At 41.2% G+C, this 22,962-nt stretch overlaps 1 protein-coding gene across 1 annotated transcript in view; it reads left to right on the top strand.

The window, feature by feature from the left end:
- The first annotated feature begins 478 nt into the window (after positions 1-478).
- Positions 479-22,962, top strand: part of MFSD2B (MFSD2 lysolipid transporter B, sphingolipid) — a 37,345-nt gene continuing 14,861 nt past the window's right edge. Inside the window, exons 1-6 of the mRNA XM_054280203.1 lie at positions 479-520; positions 5,737-5,853; positions 9,950-10,074; positions 13,508-13,631; positions 14,802-14,880; positions 18,852-19,021. Of these exons, the coding sequence (XP_054136178.1) occupies positions 479-520; positions 5,737-5,853; positions 9,950-10,074; positions 13,508-13,631; positions 14,802-14,880; positions 18,852-19,021 (657 nt within the window). The remainder of the gene's footprint in view (positions 521-5,736; positions 5,854-9,949; positions 10,075-13,507; positions 13,632-14,801; positions 14,881-18,851; positions 19,022-22,962) is intronic.

The following is a 22,962-nucleotide window of genomic DNA, read 5'->3' as shown; positions in this document are numbered from 1 at the left end:
CCTCCCTGGGCAGCCCCTGGCCATCTCTATCCACCCTAAGGGCAGAATTAGCAACCGCTGTCCCCACAGTCTCCCGGCTCAAGGGCGGCTGCTGTGAGATGGCAGCGTTCTGTCCGGCGTGGTTCTACATCCCTGCACGTCGGGAAACCGCACATCTCTTCAAGGGGCACAGGAGGCGTTTTGGGGCTGGATGAAAACAGCCCCGGCCCCCGTCCTTGAGCCCGTGGAGCTGTGGAGCTGTGGCCCCCGGGAGCTGCCCCGCTCCTCTCCCCGCGGAGCCCAGGGACCGTGGGCGCGGGCTGTGGGGCTCGGCGGGGCGGGGGATCCCCGTCCCGGGCCGTGAGGGCAGCGCCGACGCCTTCGCCCCTCCAGGGCGCTGGGAGAGGGCGGCGAGGACACCGCCCGCTGTCCCTGGGCCCCGCTCCCCGCCCCGCCCCGGGCGCGCAGGTGTCGCTCGGGGTGGGATGTCCGCGGTGCCATGGCGGGGGCTGCGAGGGACACCCCGGCGGGCGAGCAGGAGGTAGGGGCTGCGAGGGGCAGGGCGGCGGTCGGGGGGCTTGGGGAGCCCCTCGGACACAGCCCTGGGCGAGAGCGGGGTCCCGCTACGCCGGCGTTCCGCTTCCATCGCGGGCGGGTCGCGGGCACTCGGCGGGGCGGGGGCAGCCCGGACGCTCTGAGGCCGCCCGGGTCTGTGCGGGGCTTCGTGCGCGGCCCCAGCCAGTGCCTGGAATAGCTCCTGGACCCTTCCCGCCGCCCCTGCGCCCGCCGGGCAGCGCCGCGACGCCGGCGCTTTCCCTGGAATGCCCCGCACGGGATTCGCTCGCTAACCGCTGCGGTGCCAGGGAAAAGCGCCTTCGCTTCCCACCTCTGTCCCATCCAGGGCTGCCTCCCGGACAGAGGCAGGTGGGATGCGGGAGGCAGGAGGGTTCGCTCCCCCGGAGCTTCAGAAACTCCCGGTTTCCAGGGGTGTGTTGGGATGTGAGCGAGGGGATCCCACGCTGCCTGCCCAGACTCGCTGCTCGCTGCGGGAGGAGCGGCAGGCAGGTGAGGGTGAGCGAGTACTGCCCCACTCCATGGCTCTTGAGGGAACGCCAGGTGAAACTGGGAAGGGGCAGCTTCCAAACGGAGCGGATGAGGAAGTTTTCCACAGCATGTTGGGGGCATTCAGCCCATGGAGCTCTTCAGACACCTGGCACGTCCTGTTCGGGCTTGAGTTTTTGTGTTTGGAAAGCATCTGGGTGAATTCACGGCGTAAGTCTGCAGATGTTGCACAGATGCACCATCTTTGTCTCATGGAGTTCCGCAGAGCTGCATTGCCAGCAGCTGAAAGAATATCCTGAGAAAGCACCCCTGTATCCCACCTTACTCACACTCCCTTTCCTAGCTGTCTGCACACAAGCCCTGCTCCTGTTTTCTTCCACTCAAGGGCGGGCTGATGTCACTAACTAACCTGAAACCAGTCCTCAAGATGCTCGCTGTGAGGGACCTGGGATGCCACCCGTGGTGCCACACTCGTGCTTTCAAGAGGCAGCTGTTTGGTCACTCACAGAACAGAAACATGACCGGTGTGAATTCCACACTGAGAGAAAAGCTGACTCCAGAGCTGCTTCTCGCTAGCTACATTTCATTGTTTCTCAGCTAAACCTAGACTAGCATTTATCTTTGAGTCACAGGTTTCGCTCTCTGTTCTTACTGCTTTTAAATTACTTGTTTGTTCGGTTCTGGACTCCACTGATAACGAATAGCTCAGGACAAAACTCTGCGGCTGCTCCCTATGCCTGTAACACAGTTGCTGAGTTGTTTTCAATGAGCTGCAACGCTTTCTGTAGAAGTAAGATGTTCTGCTATAAAAATTGTATTCAATTTCTGTTCTGTTGGGGAAGGGAAAATTTACAAGTATGGTTTTAACTTACAAGAGAATTAAAAATAAAGGAACTACAGTGTAGGAGAAGCATTAATTTTCCATAACAACGTTTAAGATTTCTATTTAAGGAGCAAAATCAAATCTCTCCGCTATTATGCTTTCTTGGTTTGCCTTGAAACACAATTAAATTTGATATGATGGGAGCGTGTATAAGTGAGAAATTTTCAAGTTGATCTGAGAACAAAAAAACTTGTAACTTTCTTTGACCTTCTGTCCACTTTTTTCTCATGCCATCATCTCACATTTCTCCTAAAGCTTGTAGAAGCAATTTGGTGTTGATGTTCAATTAGGCCACAGGGGTCTCAAAACAAAATTTTGATAGTACTTTTATGTTTCATTCCTTATTTGACCTATGCATTTCTGTCTCTAAAGATTTGTGGAGTACTTTCAGCTTGCTGACAAACCTGCACAGATGAAGAGGCTTTTACTGGATTTCACAGGAATCAGGCATTTGTGTTTTTTTGAGGAAGCAATGCAGCAGGGACACCCAGCCCTTGGAGGAAAGCCCTGCGAGCTGCTGATAGCCAGAGCTCTGCACTGCTCAGCGTTATCCTGCTGCTGTCAGCATCTGTGAGCAGTATCATGCGAACCCAACCAAGGCTGGGGGACTTGCTGCTCTAGATCCTGGAGCAGACAGCTGCCATATGCATTTTGTGTGCCCTTAATTGTAGGAAGTTAGAGAGGAAATGTGTGCAGAGTCCTACCTTCATTTTACCACTTTCCATTGGGTACTGAGGCAGAGAATGTGGTCATCATCATATGAATTCAACATGGAGAGGCAAAAATCTACTGTGGGCTGATTCTTTTTGAAAGACACTCCAGAATGTAGACTCTGAGGGATTGCTTCTCAGCAGCTAGAAGCTCAGGGACACTCAATGAAATTAGCAGGCAGCAGATCTGCAGTGACAGTGGCATTTCCTTTCACAGTGCGTGTCATTGCCATGCAGAACTGCTGTGGTGTTTATGGCTTAATGTACAAACAAGTTCCAAAAGCAATTAGGCAAAATAAAAGGAAAACAGGTATGGAACAATGATGAGGATGTAACTTACCTTCCAGGAGACTCATGAACTGCAGATTCCCTGTTTCTATGGGTGACCAGACAGGACACCTCTGTATGCCGTTTCTATCTGACAGCTTGTTTTATTCTGAAAATAACATTCATAACCAAAATTTAATTAAAACTTAACTACGGCTGTGACCAAAGTATTAACTTTGCTTCAAGGAGATCTGGGAGCACGGTTCAGAGAGTAGTTGAGCAGCATTCTGGGTGTGTGTGGAATTGCAGTGAGACTTCAAAAATATGTACTAAGATTGTCAATTTTCTAACCATCACATTGCTGTAAAGACAGGATACCACCTGCAGCCTGTAAGTTTAGATTTTGGTTGACTGTTTTGTGTACCACAGCTTTAATTAGATTACTTCATGAGAACTTCACATTCTTCTAAAAACATTTTGGAATCATGTATGTTCTATAGAGGCATTTGCTTTTTCACTTTTACCACAGCCTTAGCTATTAAAAGGACAAGGGGCAATGGTTTCAAAGTAAAAGAAGCGTGTAAGAATGGAATTTTTCACTATGAAGGTGTTGTGGACCTGGCACAGCTTGACCAGAGAAGGTGTGGCTGCCCCATCCCTAGAAGTGTTCAAAGCCAGGTTGGATGGGGTCAGAGCAAGGAAGGTGTCCCTGCCTATAGCAGAGGGGTTGGACAGGATGATCTTCAGGAGTCCTCTCCAACTCAAACCATTCTGTGAGTCTATGAAAATTACTAGTGAAAGTGAGTGTGAAGGCATCACCACAGATCTAAAAGGTTTTTCAGTTTTTGAGGTTGCAATAGGACACAGGATTAGGATTTGCATAGCAGGGGTTTATATCTCTTGGTTTCAGGTGAAAGTCATCTTGCCAATGCTTGGAGATCAGGAGGGAAAGTATCAAGGGAACCAAACCTTTAAAGTAATTTAATGACTAAAAAAATAAAACTTAAAAAAGGAAATGCCTAAAAAATAAAAAAGTGAGACAAAGTTTTAAAGTACACAGCCCCTAGAGCAAAGCTCAAGGGCATGGCAATGAGTCAAGCAAGTTGTGTGGGCCCACAAGTCTAGGAAAGCTCATATTTATTAGTACTTATGTATGGAAAATGAAGAGTTACTTTGGACAGCAAATACATAGTCTGTTTGTTTTGTTTGCAATCTCTTATCAAATTAAATAGTATAATTGTTACTGTGAAGTCTGTCTTGTGACTGTTCATCACTTTTTTTTTCCCCTGCAAAGAAGAAAATTGCCAATTTCGGTGTAAAGTGAGGCCTGCTGTGGTGATAACATTTTGCAGTTCATGCCCTGACAGTGTCCACTTTCCTTGGGTGTAGTAATGGGATCCCACCCTGTCTTTTTCTGGGAAAACACAAAAAGGAAGGAGTCCTGATACTTGTGCTTGTTTGTTCACACCCACTCTGATAAAACAGTTCAAAGGGAAATGTTTAGATGATGAAAGGCATTGCCTAGAAATCTAAAACTTCTCAAAAATGTTACAGAGTAAAGATGATGGGTTATTAAATTTAAAAATGTTCAGAAATTAGGTAAAGTGTCAGAATATCATTGTGGTGGATTTCATTTCCATGTCTCTATTTTTATCCCAATCTAACATAAGAATTAAGGGCTTGTGTACTCAGTTCAGAGAGAAGACAGACCCAGGATTAATATTGCTGCTCCTCTTCATGTTTCTTGGCTCCTGTTGGCAGCAAATTTTAAAGAGAGGCTGAAAGGCTCAAAGTTAAAAATTTGATTTGATGTGTTGTCCCTCTGAAAGGAATACAGATTCACAAAGTGTCATTTTCTTTCTTCATTTTGAATTTTATGGCATAAAATTAAATCTCATGTTTTTTAAAGGGCTTTCCAGTATCCCAGACTTCTACAGTTGGGAAAAAACCCTATGTTCTTCATTAGAATCTCTATTAGAAACTGTAGAAATTTTTGTATTTTAATTACTGGTGTGTACCCTTATTTTCAACATTTATTTTATTTGCCTATTGTATTTGAGAATATTCTTGCATGCTTATGGTACTTTTCAAACATCAAATGACAAATGAGAGAGCACAGTTTTGCAGAATGTTGTAAATACACATGGAGTGATTTTCTAAAAAAATCTTGGGCCCAAAATTACTTACCATATGATGCCAATTTTCACAAAGATATAGAAAAGTCAAGTCAAAAGGAAGATATGCAAAGTCAAGTGATTTTGCCAGTGTCACACCAGCATTTTGTGACAATGGAAGAAAAAAACCACAAATGTTTGGGATCTGTTAGGTCTGTGGAACTTTCTGTGAATGATGTATAATTACTGTGGTATGAGTGTATTTATCAATTATTATCTGAAAGGTTAATAAAAGAAACATTTTTTTAAGGTACAAGTTTTCAACCTTTAAAATATGAATTAAGCATTCAAAGACAAAACTAAGCTCAAATAATAGTAAACAATAGTATAGCACTTCTCTGCTGCTTCTTGCTTGTTTCCTTTTAATAACTTGTGAGAGGAAGATAGGTAAGCCTGAGGGTCATCACAACTCAATTTTAGGAACACTGTAATCTGTTTTCAGGGGCTGAATTAGAGAACAAACCCATTAAAAATCAAAGTAACGAGCACCCAAATGCTTGTTGATGATAGGGGTTGAGGGCATACAGATTTATTAATGGAATAGCTGTGAAGCAAATACATTAAAGTGGGGTTAACTATAGACTTTAACCTTATCACTTGTGTAGCTTTTGACTTGTGCACCTTGGTTTACTCATGGTTTGCTCTGCTTCGTCTCACACAGGGCTACAGGCTCTCGATGTGCAGCAAGATCTGCTACGCCATAGGAGGGGCCCCAAACCAAGTGGCAGGGAGTGCTGCTTCCTTCTTCCTGCAGATCTACCTGCTAGACATAGCCCATGTAAGTAGCACAAGAGACATTTGCAGACTGTAGGCTCCACTCTGATATTGTCAGCCATGTCCCTGGAATGATAAAAGAGGAATTAGTTAATAAATATTTTAAATTGTCTCATTGTCATTGCCTCTAGCTGTTCAGCATCCTGGAAACTGCATAAACTTGTCCAGAATTAATTTTTTCCCTCTAGTTCTCTTTCTGTCTTGAGATGTCTCTTGTTCATTTTTAGTATGGGTGCTGTAGAGTTCACACATTTGCAGACACAAGGAAAATCAGTTCTCAAAATTCAGTGTCAGGAGTCAAAGAGTGTCAGATAGGAGACATCTGAAAACATTAACAGCACCATGCTGAAGTTTTGTTCCATTGGTTTAGGTTAAAAATCACTCCAGCTGCAACCAGTAGCCACCACAGTCTTAAGCTGTGCCAAGGGAAATATAGGTTGGATATTAGGAAAAAGGTTTTTATGGAAAGAGCGATAAAGTTCTGGAATGGTCTGCCTGGGGAGGCGTCAGAGGTCTTTAAACACATCCTTGGACGTGTTTAAAAAAAGACTGGATATGGCACTTGGGGCCATGGTTTATTTGAGGTGTTAGGGCTGGGTTGGACTCTATGATCTTAAAGGTCTCTTCCAACCCAGTGATTCTGTGATAATTTCACACAATTTTTATTTTGTTTGTCTAAGGTTATTTTGTGGCAAATAAAGCTGAGTTATCCTTCCTGAAGGTTCTTTGCTTCCAGTTGCTCTCTGGTGCAGAAGCAGACCTCGTGAAACAAAGCATTAGGAGTCATCCCATTCATCTGACTTTCAGCTGCTCCAGCTAGATTTCAGAACAGCAGAGACACAAAGAAAATCAATCCATAAGCGATTTTTACTGTTCTGTCTTTTCTTGTATGCATGCATGGTAACTAGGACAAGGTACTAGGATAGAAAAAAGGATTTTAGGGAGCTGAGGTCAAATTGCAAGGACTGTGTGAACAGCTGTGAAACTACACGTGGGACTTCAGCACTGATGACTGTTCCTATTTGCTGGAAAAACCAGGGTGTTCTGGGTCAGATATTGTTACCCATTTGCTGTCTAAAGACATGATATTGTGACTGCAGGTGTCCAAAAGTTAGGTTTTATAGTTTTCCTGTAAAAGTCTGGTATTAAAAGCTGATTTGTAACTTGATAAAATTTTCAACACAATAAGGTGTGTTGTACAGCTGAGATCATCTTGAGTGTATTGTTTTGATCAAAGATGTAGAATGTAGAAGACGCAGGTGTAGATGTGGATGTAGATGTAGATGTAGACGTAGATGTACAAAAGGAGCCAGTTTTGGACAGCAGTGCCCAAGATGTTGAGTGGATGGTGTGGAAACTGAGGAGCTGGAGGTGGAAAAAGGAGCTTGGGGGTACCGCAGGGAGGTGGAGCAGCTCTAACTAAAGCTGTTGTACACTGACATGAAGGATGGCAGTGCAAACCATTGGAGATGATGAAGCAGGAACTAAACTAGAAAGCTTCTAACACCATTTCCCCAGGGTGCTTAGAAGTATGGCAATTTCCCCATTCTTTGCCTGTCACACAGACTGAAATTTCTGGAAGCAAGGGACTGATCCTTCCTATGTTTGTGTGCAGTGTCCAGAAAGCTGGGATCCCATCCATGCATCTTTGGGCACTACCTAAAAAAGTGACAACAAAATAATTATTTTATTAACAAGCTTCTACTGAAACCAAATAATTTTGCTAAATGTTGGTGGTGATATACTTACATTTTCATTAAGGAGCTTAATTATTTGTTCCCTGGTGGTTTAATTTGTTCTTTGAAGTAGTCCTGCAGGGACAGGATTTATTTCAAGTTCTGATAAATAGGTCTGAAATCCTGTGTTCTTTCCCATGCATTTTCAGGGGAAAGAATGTAATTATATAGTCACTACCTGGATTTATTTCTTGCCCACTTAGAGAGCAGAATTGTTTTAGCTACTTGAGAGAATGTAAAAGTCACAAAGTGTAATCTTTCATGCATAATCTGGATCTTTTCTAAGAAAATTGTATTTTCTATTAATTTTCTGTAACTTCCAGTTTTTCAATTTAAATTCTTTGTTCCACCTAAGTTACCTGCGTAGACTACAGACATAAATGGAACTCCAAACCACATGGGATCCTTGAGACAAATTGCTAGAGGACACCAGAATTCTCTGATTAAAGGATTCTGGTCTTTATTCCTTTTGAGATGGGTGAATTTAGCATATTTTATCTTGTATTTTATTAACACTGAGAATTTCTGGCATTGATGCTGACAGACACTGTCTAGATTTAGGAGATAAGAAAACGCAGCCCAGGGATGTATAAGCCCATCCCAATGACGAAGACAGGGTGACCACACAGCTTCCACTCCTAACATGAAAGAGGTTTTGCTTTTTCCTCAAAGCTTTCTTTCACAAAATGTCCGAACAAAATACAAATCTGGAACTCACCTAATTTGTAGTTTTTTGTTCTTGTCCCCCTCATAACTGCAGTATTTCAATGCCTGTATCTTTCTGACTGCTGTTTTGTGCTTATTTTGGCTGCCCTGTCTCTTGAGGAGCAGTAGTGGCCTGTGGGCAGTCCTGGTGCAGCCCCCACAGTGAGTTTGTCTCAGAGCTGGTGGGCTGCTCGCCCCCTTGGGTGGCTGTGGGAGGGCACAGGCCAGCTCAGGTGGATCAGCAAGAAGGTGGGACACAGTCCTGTGCTCCTCCCAGCTCCATCCCACCACGCAGCAGTGGAATGGAGAGCCACTGTTGTTATCTGCTGGACACTGCCATTCCCAGTCCTTTCCTGTTCACAGACTCTCTGGGGTGGTGTGTGTGTCTTGGAGCTGGTAGTGACAGGAACATTGGCTGCCACTACAATTTCACCTCATTTGGGCTAAAATGTAATGGATGTGATGCTGGAAGTCTGTAGCACCTGCCTTTTGCGCTGGTCATCCAGGACATTCAGAGATCACTGCTTCCTTCTTTCACCTCTGAGAGAACACCTACAGCAAATTCTGCGGGCAGGGCACCTGCACCAGCTGCATTCCTGGTGCTGCTGCCTGGGAGACATCATCCTTTGCAGGAAAGCAGGGGACACCTGCTCCAGCTTGGTGTTGTGTCAGCTGTTTTCCAGGCCTTTGGAGCACTGATATGGTGAAGCACAGAGATGAAGGGACCTTGTCTGCTCTTGCTGTTTAAGCCACAGAGACTCTTTCAGCAGCTTCTCTCAATAATTGATGTGAGGAACATTCACATTTATATAGGTTTCAGTGACTTTTTTTCAGGACTGTAATTGCAGTGATGTGAACTGAACACCGGGAAGAGAACCCAGCTTTTTTAACCATTGTGTGATGGGAATTCCTAACCTCTGTACAGATACATGTGAAAGAATAACTGCCTTGCCTGGGATAAACTCTATTTCTATAGAAGCACTAAAGTATGGTCCACTTGGGTTAATTTCAGAGGTTTTTCTACTTGGCCGTTTTATTTTTATGTAATCCATGAACATTTTTGAAGTGAGATGTGATGGACACGTGCTGGCAACTTTGACTTGAGCAGATGTGCCTTACGCAATTCACTTGTCACTGCTCAGTCCCAGGTGGATAAAGTCTGTTGTGCAACAACCTCTTCCTCAGCCCCACGCCACCAGTTGGCTGCCTTGTGATGTCAGGAGAGGAAAAAACATTGCTGCATGTAAACAGCCCCCTCTACCATTTTTTTAGATCAGGTCAAGATAACGATATGGGGAGATGGAGATGTGAGGGGGGGGAAAGCATGAGGGTAGTTACAGAGGGACTCTGTCAGATTGTATGACTAAAACAAGGACTTTGCTATTTGACTGATTCATTTTCCTCATCCCAAACACATTCTGGATGTTTCCTTCCTTGCATTTTTCCCTTGTGATCCTTTAATTCACAACGCCAATCTCAATGTCTCATTTGTTTGCTATGGGTAACCAATAGGAATTTCTATGACAGCAGCAGACGTGTTTTGTAAATGATCATTATTCTTTAAAACACTGAGGTGTTTTTTTCTGGAAAGTTGCTTTATGCTGTTTCATTGTATTGTGAAACAATGGCTCTTGTTTACTGTATTCTGTCTACTTTCAGATTACTCCATTTCATGCCTCTTTGGTGCTGTTCATTGGCAAAGCCTCAGGTGCAGTTACTGATCCTGTTGCTGGCTTTTTTATTAGCAAAAGTAGATGGACAAAAATTGGCCGGCTCATGCCTTGGTAAGTATAAACATGTACATATATTTATATGTATATGTGAATATTGAGTGTTGTGATCATATAGCCACCCCACTGAATTAGTCTCAGGGATTGTATTCATTCCACATATATAACATAAAAACTAAAAATTACTATGTTGTCTTTAACTTGTTCACACATGAAATCACAGAAGAGATTTTTTATCAATGGAGATGCAAATAAATGGCGTCAAGAGACTATTGTTAGCAAAACTGGAAGCTGAATTATAAAACTTTCTTAAATCTGTGGTTGAATTATCATCTTTGTCTAGATTTGTTTAGTTTGACTTCAATCTTTCACTTCCATAAGTTCCAATAAGTTGGAACTTATTTCTACTTACGTTCTAGAGTGCCTTCACATGTCACAATCAACCTTCCAGGAGCTCCTGCCCGGGCCTTTCAGTTCAGGGAAGGATGCATGCACAGCTGTGGAACAGATGTGTGCATGGGTGTGGAATAGATGTGACACCATGGCACCAAAGGGCCCAGCAGCCAGCGCTGCCGTGGCACTGTGTGAGGTTCTTACCACTCATCAGAGTCCTGCTTCTCTTACACCCCATAGTTAGAAAAGTTCATTAAAAACCAGCATGACTCTTACAATGAGTCATGTAAAACTCTCACAAGTCATGAGATGCTGCAAGGTTTTGGTTTTTTTGTGAAGGAAGTGTGTGATGTTTTGCTGTGACATCTTACCCACGTGTGTGTGCTCTCCATGTGCTCCAAGGAGAGGCTGGAGCAATGAATGTTGGCCATATAGGAATGAGATTGACTGGTGTGAAGCAAGAAAAATTGGAAAAGATTGAGCCATGCTAGAGGAACTCACCTATGCCACAGGGCATGTGTTTGTTGGTTTTTAGTATTTTGGAAGCCAAGGGGAGATTGATGACTTTGTGAAATAGGGAGTCTTTCATCATGTTATCTCATACATTATATGGATGTATTTTAAATTAATTGCAAAATTTTAATTGATATAACCCACAAACTTGATTTACAACAAAAATCTAAGAGTAAATGTGTCCTGAGCAAGGAAGTTGAAATTTCAGGGGAAAATGAGCACAGTTTTTAGCTGGTTCTCTTGATGTTATACAGTTTTATGGCTACAGAAACTTGTCCATGGGCAGCTTATATCTGACAAAATAGAGAAGGCAAGTGCTCATTGGAAAAAGGCTGAGATCAGCTGCTCTTGGCCCAGTAAACAGGGTCTTCAGGTTGAAGTTAAGCTTTTTGTCAAGACTCATGGGAAAAGAGGAGTTTACTGCTGTTTCTCTTTTCAGGATTTGGTTGGAGGCCAGATAAGTGGTGTGGTTTTTAATGACCACTGAATTAACCAAGAAAAAAATCTATCCAAAAGGAAAACAATGAAATTTTTATACAAACACCACTAGAAGTATTCTGATGCTTTTTTCCCTTTTTTTAAAGGTCTCTGAAAATACAGCAAGTGCATGTGTTTATTGTTAGTGTTGCATTGATGTTAGAATGATTCCCGTCCTAGCACCAGCATGAACTTATCAGCCCTTTTCTTTGTATACCAGCTCCAGCACATCTTGCACTTCTCACAGGAAAAGTGCTTATCTAACCCCACCTTTCATCAAACAGATGCTCTTTACAGGAGGATTTTCTTTGGATTTTTTTTGGTAACACTAATATTTTCATGGAAATTCTGTTCCTAGACTTTGAGAGTCAGGCCTTTTTTTTTTTTACAAAGCAAAAAATGTGTGTTCCCTTAGCTTAAAAACACTTTAATATTTTGATTTTTTTCTGACTTCTTAACAATCTAGAATGAAGCAATGGATTTTTTTCAGTCAGAAAAGCTTGTCAGCAAAGCAAGAACCTTAGTAAGGGAGGTGAATGTGTAACTATTGCTTAATACTGTCTTCAATATAACACAAAGTCATCAATCACTCATTTAATGGCTTTAAAAGGCAGAAGCAGACATTGACTTTAAATCCTGGTCTAACATTTTGTCAAAAGAGATAATAGCTGACAATCAGATATTCAGCAACTCCAGCAAGGCTTTGAAAACGCCCTGGCATTAGAGAGGAAAGGAAAATGTGGGAAAGGGGAGAACAATACCAAGAGGGTTGTTGCCAAAAAGTTGCATGAAAAAGTGACTGTGAAGATATTTAGTGTGATGACTGCCTGGACACCATCTGGAAGAGCTGATGCTTTTGGAGAGGAAGGTAGATTCCCTGAGATGTGTTGGGATTTTACCCTTGTTTATGTTTTCCATTGTTGTGGGTGAACTGTGGGCTGGGGACCCAGGGGCAGAGAATACCAGAACCTGGCACTTTCCTGGTGAATGTTCAGCTCCCAGTGATGCTGTCCATCCCAAAGAGCAGTGTGGGAAAGCCATTGTTTTACTAAACTATTTACCCACATTACTCTTTTGTATTCCAGGTTTTCAGTTCACGATTGCAAAATAATCAGCTGACCCCCAATGTCTGTAGTGCTGTTGTGAAGGGATTAATCTGTTTTCTCTTTTATGTGTTTGGAAATTTTTTGTCAGGATCTTGGTCATCTAAATACATTGTTCAGTGCCTGATTTACAAGAATACAGGACAGGCCTGATGCTGCAGCTCAGACCTTTAGGAAATAACAGCATCTGACCAGTTCTGTATCATGGAGTTTGACAAATGCTATTTGCCTGAAATAGGTTTTAGACTAATTGCTGGCTAATGGCAATGACTGGAGTATAAGTTTCTGTGGTTCTTTTTTTTAAGCCACCTTGCCCTCTGAAGATGATCCTTTTGTGTTTGAAGTGATTAGGAGTTAAATGGAGAAAATTGTCATCTACCCAACTAGACACAGTGTAGGAGCTTTCACAACGGGTTGTCCATTGTCTCTTTTGCTTTTTTGAATGTTTTTAAGTGTATCAACATATTTACACTTGTTTGAAGTAGCAGTGAAGAGACTAAGTTCAGGGAGAAACCAAAGACACTAAAATTAGTAGGGGGAATCTCAATAATAAGTGAACTCATGTAAAAATTTCTGGAGTATGCAAAGACATGATGAGAGATCTTATTTTTCAGTGATTCTTTCTAATAAAGGTGTAATCTGAGAGATGTGCCAAGGAATGGCAATATAGGTGTGCTGTTACAGTGCATGTGAAAGGAAATTATGTCTCTTCTGAGTGGGATATTAATTTAAGTGTAGCTGTTTTCTTTCAGACTCACTGGGGTTTTTTCCTCTTTATGAAAGCGTTAATCTGTGTATTTATATATTTTATATTAATATTAATATATTTTATATTAATCTGTGTATTTAATGCACACTAAATTTTGATATTTAAAAGCATACATTACTGTAGTTAGAAAAACTGCACATAAATTGTGTTATATTGATTATTAGCAGGAAAATTTAATGTGCTTTTCTATCATTATTTTAAGATTGTTGATGTGTGTTAATTTTCTTCTCAGGGTGCTGGCATGTACACCCTTCACAATAATCTCATATTTTTTAATGTGGTACCTGCCTCCGTTTGTCTCGGGAAGAGTTGCCTGGTACCTGACTTTCCACTGCCTTTTCCAAGCACTGACCACAGTAAGTCAATTACAGGTCAGGATGTTCTCAGCAGGGACTTGCTTGTTGTCTGTCTATATTAGAGCATTCATATTTGGTAAACTTGTTTTCACATTTTACTTCTAGTTCTAGTGAGTTTAAGGGACAAGCAGATGCCCTTTTATCAAACTCTGCTGGTTGATGGTTTCTGCCAATGCTTTTTCTGGTAAATGAACTGCTAATTCATCCAGGTTACCTCCAGTGCCCTCAACTCATTCTTGTATAGATGTTCAGATTCCTAATTCCACTTGGACATCCAACTTCTCATAACTTCTCAGGAGCAGATTAGGAATTCTGTATTCTCATGTTAAGCTTGAATATTTCCCTAAGTCCTTTATTTTCCCAGTAGAAAGATGGTCCAGAAGGCATCCATAATTGTTTTAAATGATTTCTTTCCTCTTTCTTTTGAAAGAGAAACACAGGGTTTCCCTGGCAGTTTTGAAAATGTACACACGTACCATTTTTGATGGAGGTGAACAGAAAATCGTTTTGTACAAACATTGTGGGATGCAGAGTGCAAGACTTAATTTGGCTACAGATTTCTGGAGTGGTGAGAACACCACAGAGAACTTGGTTATTCAAGCAGGTTCATGTCCCAGTTCCACTTTGCAGTGGTCTTAACTTATGCTTAAATTAAGGAGCGTGTGACACAGTGGCGCTGAAAGAGTAGTTTTCACTATTATCTCCTGGATTTACATAATTAGACAGATGTTTGAAATATTTTGGGTATTTGTATAGTCTTCTGGCTTAAATAAAGTGGAAAACTGTATTTCTTCTTTATGGCTTGGCTTCCTGTTAGTTAGCTCAAGCTAGGAGCACAATGGTGTCCTAGTGCAAAGAAAGCAAAGTTCTTTTGAGTCTCTCGGTGAAGGATGTTTTCCCAACGAAACTGAAGGAGCACAACATCGAGGTAAACCCTCTGGGTATTTTATTATTTATTATTTGTATTCTGAAAGATACTGTTTTCCTTTTATATGCTTTTCAAACCAGAAAGAAAAGGCAGGACTGTGTGCACAAAAATTAGTTGAGGGTTCTTAGTGTTCTTAATGAATGTTCTAAATTAATTCCAAGGTCCCATTAAACCATTTTCTTGGATATCAAAGGAACACAGCAGTTTTGCCCTGACATTTCCTATATTCTTTCTTTCCATAGTTATTCCAAGTACCATACTCTGCCCTCACCATGTTTCTCAGCACGGACCAGAAGGACAGAGATTCTGCAACAGCATATAGTGAGTGTGATCTGGGCTCTCTCTTGGGGATTGGGCTGAATTTTATGGAAAATACTTCTTAATCTATAGGAAGTTCTTAGTGATTTGTGTCCCTAAACTCGACTTCTATAAGAATGTTTTAATATGTGATGAAAATTAATTTGTCTTCAAAGGAATTGCATTTTTCTAGTTAAATAGGAGATGTTAATATTTAATTGTCTCAAATTGTCTGATCAGCTATAAACTCTTTTTGGTTTATTGCTAGCCAGAGGAAACAATAAAAAAATCACTCCTAACCAAATCAGGGTAAGGAATAATGGTTTAATTTCAAGGTGATTTGTAGGGGAAAAACCAAGAAACATTCAATTAAAGAAAGTATAAAAGTAATTTTGAGGAGTTTGTTGTTTAGGTTTTGTTTGGGGTTTGTTGTTTTGTTCTGTCACCTTCTTTTTTAGTTCATATTTCCTCAGATTTATGTGTTTCATTTTATAAATTCAGATGCCAAACCTGTTTTCTCAGGTTTGAGGTTAGGTTTTCTTGGTTCTATGAGTTCTCAGAAAAAAATTTGAGAAGTCATAGAACCAAGACACCTAACCTCACCAAAAAGGAAAGTAATTTTGTGTGCATGTTCACACCAACTGAAATATCTTTTTTCATTTAATCTGTGTTTTTTAAATTAATTCTGGCATACACCAGGTAGTTTAAAGGCAGATCTTGTTGTAATACAGCTAGCACTCTGAGTGTATTAGTTAAAAGACTGAGGCTTTCCAGACCATATCTCTGTCTCTTCAACTACCAAAACCAGACAAACTTTTAGCTTTGAAGCAAATCAATCAGACCAAAAAAGTGCAGTGAAAATATTTTCAAGATTTCCTGTATAGATCATAAATTGAATGCAAGAACAGTTTCCTCCCCTCCTACTCTCTTCAGCTCTGTTCTCATACCTTCTTTACTGTGTAACTGCATTAAGCAAGATAAAGAGAAAAAAGTCAAATATTACATGTAAGACTTCTCTATGTCTTAACCAGTCCTGAAACTGTTGCTTTAGAATATCTTTTAGGGTTTTTTTTGTTGCATCTGTTTTGTCTTCCTGGCAAGATCCCTTTTCTCTTCCATTAGTCCTTCTAACTCTCAACATCCTTGATTATGTTGAGACCCACAGAGGCACAGTGAAATAGCGAGAAGAACTGAAAATGTAATGTCAAAAATTCTAGATATGATATCCCCTGAGCAACCCAATCCCTCTCCAGAGATAGGAACTGTTGTAATTTGCATTATCATCAACTGTCTTTAAGAAAAATTCTGGACTGACAGCCACAGGACAGGACTAAACAGCAGGAGATTCCAGTTGTGTTATATTCTTTGGCACTGACTGTATTCTGAGTCATCTGGCCTAAATTCTAACTAAATCTATGTACCTAGTGTTTTCTGTTGTCTGGTTTTATGTCTTCAGAGGCTCTGATCCAAATAAATGTGCTTTCTGATCTGCTAGTCCCATGCAGGGCTTCACAGGCATGTGAAACTTGTACTCAAAAAAGCTGTTGAACTCCATGGCTGAGAGGTGTCACACATTTGTGGTGTCATTTATTGTTCAGAAAGGGTTTAACTTTTGAGTGTACAGCTGTTCTCCTAAACCAAATTAAAGTGGTGGAATGAACCATAGTTTTGACTTTTCAAATGTTGGTATTTTTGTGCATGTTGATATAATATTTGTTTGGAGCAAAGGGTTCTTGTAATGGTTATGCTTATGTGAGAACCTTTTTCTTTACCTTTTCCTTTTTTGGTAAGTGTTTTACTTAAACACTTCTGCCTCTCTCTGGGCTTCATAGAGAATTCTTCCTGTTGATATACTGTCTTGGATGCAGTCAGTTGTTCAGGCATTTCTTCAACTGTAAAAGAAAAACAGCTGTGTCATATGAGGTTAAAAATAAGGTTGGGATCAGAGGATCCATTACCCTCTGCTGGAGACAAGCAGAACTGCTTATTATAAATTTTATTCTGCTGTTGCTATTGATGCAAGGTAGAAATACTGGATTCCAAAGTTGCTTTAACATAACTCCTACTTACATTCTGGCCAAAATACAACCTACTTCAGGGTACAATCTGCTGGCAGATCAGCTTTCTTGGCTGATGTGGAAAGTAATACATCATAAATTCTGGGCACACAAGAACTTTGAAGGATACCTGTTCCTCAGCTCTTGCCACTACTTAGAAAATAGTTTCACAGTGGTTATATTTCTGGTGCCTCTAATGATGCTTCTGGGTTTTATTCTATACAAGTTGTTGATAAAATACAGATGTAGAGCCCTAGACAAAGGTTATGAATGTGTAGGTGGTGTTTGAATGAAAGGTGTGATTTGAGTGCATTGCCTTTGCACTGAGTTTGGAAGCTCTGCAACGCCCAACTGAGACCAGTTTGTGTCCAAACACTTCAGACCAGGTTGGAGTTAGATTTCCACCATCTGCCAGGATTTTTGTGTGCATGGACTGAATTGCAACATTGCTGGTAAGATTGGATGTGAAGCTCGGGGAAGGGGCTTTTTTTACTTCCCATTGGTTTAAATTAATGTTGCATGGCACCTCAGATTTTCCACTCAAAAGTATTTTCAGTTAGGGAACAAAGTAGCAATAGTTTAAAAGGTCCAGGTCTCCTAGGGAGCCTCTCTTCCCTTCTCCTTACTGGATCTTGCATAGCTACAGACAGCCTGCATTGCTGCAGTGCTTGAACCCCTCACAATCTGTGTGCATTGCCCCCCCTTTAGATGGTGAAGTATTTTTATTCCTTTACAGGGACACACAAAAAGTCACATGTCTGAGGTCACTGAAGGCTGTTATAGATCAGGGGACTTGAATAAACATGAACCTAGGAGTTTTGAAACAGCTGTCACATCCCAGAGGGAGCATGATAACTACCAGGACACAACCTGCTCTGGAAGCATCCCTTCAGAATCCTCCATGGTGCTTCTCAGAAAGGAACATATGACCCTGGGAGCCACTGAAAGAGAAAAAATAGAAAAAAATCCTGAAGTTTGGGTCAATGAGAAGTCCATTCCCTCAAAAATGGGAAGACTTTCCCCCCATCTTTAATCTGTTCATGAATTCAGCCCTAATGTATCTTTATGCAAAATGTGTAAAAAGTCTCTGGAGCTAGGACAGGAATTCAGTTTATCTCCTGGCCATGGGGATGCTGGATATGGCCCTGTTGCAGGGAAACAGGCCCAGCAGGCTTGAAATCCCTCAGGGTCAGGAGGGTTTAGAACCCAAATTTCTCACCATTTGCCTTAACACAGCTGCAACACCTGGTCAGGTTGTTGATCGATTTCACAAGATGATGCCCATGGTTAGATTTTTGTTTTCCTAAGTGAAGGCTTTGGTTGGTTTTTTTTTAGATGATCCCTTTTTCTGGTGAGAATTAGTGATCTGAATTGTTGTCTGAGGTTGAGGTAGATAGTTCTGCCTGACTCTGGCCTTAGGTAATTAAGAACAGCACCCGCTGTTTGCAAGAGCTTTGTAGCTGTACTATTTCCATAAACCTGAGGCAAGTATCACTTTATTTTACAGTTGGAGGACTCAGAGGTCTGATTAGATAAATGTTTCACAAGTTGCTGCCAAGTTTGAGATGAACAGTCTGATATCATGACTCCAAGTCCTACTTTGGAAAAATGGCATTTAAAAAGTAGTTCCATTCTGGTCCTCAAGATTAAAGATCTCCATGTTATCCCTCCCCTTGTGGCTCCTAATCTCAGCATTCACATTTCTCATGCAGCTTGTATAGAAAAGGCTCTTTCATGGATGCTTCTTCTCAAATCTGATGAGAAAATAAATGACAAAACTCTCTGCCCTTGAAACTGTTCTATTACTGACCTTTCAGTTCTTCTGTTCTTGGCATTGCTGATTCCTGTAAGAGGAAATTATTTGATAACATTTCCCTTCAGTGAGACAGATGAGCAAGATTCCCATCCTCAGTGCACATTTGTGCTTCCATTCTTTAGGAATGACCATGGAAGTGCTTGGGACCTTGATTGGAGCTTCACTTCAGGGGCAGATTGTGGCCAGTGCTCATGTCTCTCCCCACTGCACTGTGAATCCCCCAGTAAACACCACTGACTCCTGGCATGACACTCCCAGCATTCCAGACCCCTCAGATCTTCTGTCTCATCAAGTAAGTGTCTGTGAACACACTAAAATATCCTATGGAGAAGGGTGGGGATGTTTCTCTAATACCAGATCGTGTCCAGCAGGATGAGTGTGAACACGACTCCCTTGAAATCAGTGATGCTGGAGCTCAGGCAATGACCTTGTTGCCGACAATGCTTTCCATCTCTGCTGTCCTTGCAACCCCTCCTCAGTGTGACACCAGAATTTCTTTGAGGAGCTTTGCAGGAGGTGCCAAACCCATAAAGCAGCTGGGAAGGACTTGGCCACCCTTCCTTTTCACTAGGGGCTGATTTACAGTTTATAGAAGCTTAGTAAGAGCAGCACATTTTACCCTGCCAGAAACACTCCATCCAGTTCTGGGGACCCCAGCACAAGAAAGACATGGACCTATTAGAGCAGAGCCAGAGGAGGGTCACAAAAATGATCAGAAGGTTGGAGGACCCAGCCTGGAGGAGAGAAAATTCCAGGGAGAACTTATTGCAGCCTTTCAGTACAAAAAGGGGATTTTAAAGATGGAAGAAACTTTTAACCAGAGTTTGTAATGACAGGACAAGAAGGAATGGTTTTAAACTAAAGAGGGTACATTTAGATTGGATATTAGGAAGATTTTTTTTTTTTTTTTTTTTTTTTACAATGAGAGTGACAAGGTACTGGCACAGGTTGCCCAGAGAAGCTGGGGATGTTCCATCCTTGGAAGTGCTCAATACCAGGCTGGATGTGGCTCAGAATCTCAGAATCTAGTCCAGTGGAAGATGCCCCTGCCCATGGCAGAGGGCTGGAATGAGATGATCTTTGAAAGTCACACCCGACCCAAAGCATTGTTTGATTCCATGAAAAAAGTGTGGCTACAGGATCTTTCAGTTCAGCAACACTGATTTCCAGGGAAACAGGCACAGCAGGCTTGAAGTCCCTCAGGGTGAGGGATTTCCAGAGGAGGTACCACTGGAGAGCTGTACAGATTAATGGCAATTTTGTGAACAAAACCAAGTCCTATTTGCAATCTGTACTTTCATGAAGGTACAAAGCACTATTGAAAGCAAATGATTGGTAACATGCCATTAGTGGAGGCAGATCTCAGTGGTTAACATGTGGAATAAACCTAGGGATCCATGCTTATTTATTTAATTTTCCATGACAGGCTTTTCCTGTAATTTTGCACAAATAATTTAATCTCCTTGTACTTGAGTTTTATATTTTTTGAGAAACAAAGAAGGTTTTGTATCTGGGAGGAAAACCTAAAATCTGATCCAAACCTCAGTTAACACAATTTGATAGTCTTCCGTTGTTTGCAGTGGTCTTGAAACAGGCCCTGAATTAAACAATTACATTGTGTAGGGCTTTTTTTTCCTATGTTACTTGTGAAATCAGCAGATTGTTGATTCCAATTTACCAACTGCTGGATTCATCCTTTCTTTTTATACTTTCATCTGTTGCTCTGTCAGTGCAAGCACCAACCAGTATATAAAATACCCTATGCAGAAGATTCCTTGACGTGAATCTAATCTCAAATGCTTGATGCAAATGAGGAAGTACATATTTGTGCTCTTCCTAATGCAGTGGAGTAGCTCCTATTACCATGCTTCAGTAGCAGTAAAATCACAGGCTAAGGCATGTTTTTATCTATGTTTTGGATTTGCATAGTCTGGCATCAGCCCTGGTGGTCCAGGAAGGGGTCAAAGCCTTGCCTCCCCCCATTTCCAGGCATTTTTCTTTGCCTCTGTGCCACCTGATCCTTCTTTTTTTGGCACGGGCCTCTCATAGAGCTGATATGGGCAGCAGTCTGAGGACAGCTGGGCTGCTTCTCTAGGTAGCCATGCCATTCTTTGGTTGAATAATGTGTTTTTAGAGATGCTTTTTTGGTAACTTGTAGTGTGTGTTTTAATGAGACACAGAACTTCATCCTGCCTTCCTCTTTAGCTTCTGGGGCAATGGTTTGATGTAGAGCACTACTGTGTTTATTACACCTCTGTGAATTGTCAAGACAAGAAGTTTAAAAAGTCATGGAGCAAGCTGAATTTCATTGCACAACAGATTCCCTGTCTGAATCTACTTCAGACTAAAATCCCCAATTTATATTTTGAAACCTCTGAAATGGCTTTCAATGGGAAAAAATACACAATCTTGATTTATTTCCTTTCTGCTTAACCATGTGTGTTTTCCTGTCCTTTTTGGAGGGAGATGGAGAAAGAAACTTCACAATGGCTTGAATGTCAAGTAGTTTTCTAATTTGAAAAACTAGCAAAAATCCATAGCCTAAAGTAGCCAGAGTTTGTAGGTAGAGGCAATATCTTCCATTAAACTAGATACTAAAACTGGGAAATTATGGGGAAGCTTTTAGACACAAACATTTTTCAGATTCTGAAGTTGCATTGTGACTGGAAACCTGCCCTTTGTTCACACCACACAGCAGAATATGCACCTAATTAATTGCACAATAAAGAGGAGACCTTGATGGATCTTAATTTTGGTTGTATGGCCAATGGGCATTAAGTTACAAGTTGAGGCAAGACAAGACTAGATTAATTTAACTTGAAGGACCTCTATCAGGAAATATTTAGAAGAGGGCAAATTTTGACTTTCTTTTAGTGCCCTTCACAAATATGACCCTGACTCTTTTTGTCACAAGGACTAATTCTCAGCTGCTCAAGAGCACACCTAGTTTTAAAAAACACTTAGTGAACAACTGGCATTACTTTGCTCCTTACTGAAAAAAAGGAAGTGGAAAAAATGGTAATTTTTAAGCTCTCCTGAAGTTGTTACTGTAAGCTTATGAATGGATCTTTATTACTGGAAACCAAACCTGGGTATTGATGGAGTTGTGAACGGGCTAACAAGTTTTGTTCAGGGTTAGAGAATCTTATCTGGCCGACCATGAATACCCTTGGTAGTTTAAGCTCATTTAATGATGGCCTATGAAACACAAAATTAAAGTCAAATGTTTCAAGCAAACTAACGAATACATATAAACAAAATATGAAAATCATAAAGGAGTCCTGTTACTCTTTTTTTAATCCTCTTCTCTCCTGCCCCAGCTTCATTTTAGGCTGAAATAAGTTTAAGTGATTTCAGATATCTCTACTACTGCACTCTGTATTCTGTGCAAGCCATAACCAACAGTGTGAAAGTACTCTGTGACGTAATTTATAGCTCTGATATAAAAGAACCCAAACCTTTATTCCATATAAAGAATAGTCCTGCATTCCTCTTGTCATTACATTGCATGGGTTCCATATTGCCAGCATTTCGTACCTCCTATGATATTTCTTGTAGGCAGCTCCTCTAGGCACTGACTCTCCTCATCCTCATAGTAACCGACCCCAGTTCTCCTTAACCAACCAATCCACTCTTTTATAACACTCTTCTTACTGGCTAGAGGTGTGGCCTGTTAACATCAGGCCTGCTCCTAATCTTTAATAATTAACCCAGCTGCAACTCTTTAGGGGATATGATTACATTCTATATCACCTTCATTTACCAATACTATATTCCCCTACACATTCCTTTATCTCACCATGTTATTTTCTGTGTAAGCATCTTAACAAAAGCTGTTTTCTTGAAAATTTTATATTCTTACATGGTTCATCTGAATGCATTTGCACCTATACTAAGTGTCTTTATGTTTTGAACTACATTCTTGTAATTGCATTTTTTTGCCAATTTCCTCGTAGACTTATAATAATTTCATTTACAATATATAACCAATAATTTGAAATTCAGTTTTCATATCAAGTAATCATTGTTTTATAAAGCTCTATTAGCTATCTTTGATAACACAGTATAAGGTAAATTATTACATCATGCTAAAGCAAAATATTTTTTAAAGCTTTAATTCAAAGTTAGTGTAATCAGAGTTAGAAACAGTAAATGTGATCTCGTGGTGTGGGAGGTATCCTTGGAGGCTTTGCCTCCCTGGCTAAAAGAAAGCAAAGATTTTGAATTAGTTGG

Source organism: Melozone crissalis, unplaced genomic scaffold (genome assembly GCF_028551555.1).
Source record: "Melozone crissalis strain CALT ecotype California unplaced genomic scaffold, PUWL_Pcris_2 ptg000027l_1, whole genome shotgun sequence".
Taxonomy (NCBI): domain Eukaryota; kingdom Metazoa; phylum Chordata; class Aves; order Passeriformes; family Passerellidae; genus Melozone; species Melozone crissalis.
The sequence above is the reverse complement of the archived record's forward strand: the minus strand, read 5'-3'. Positions and strand labels throughout refer to the sequence as shown.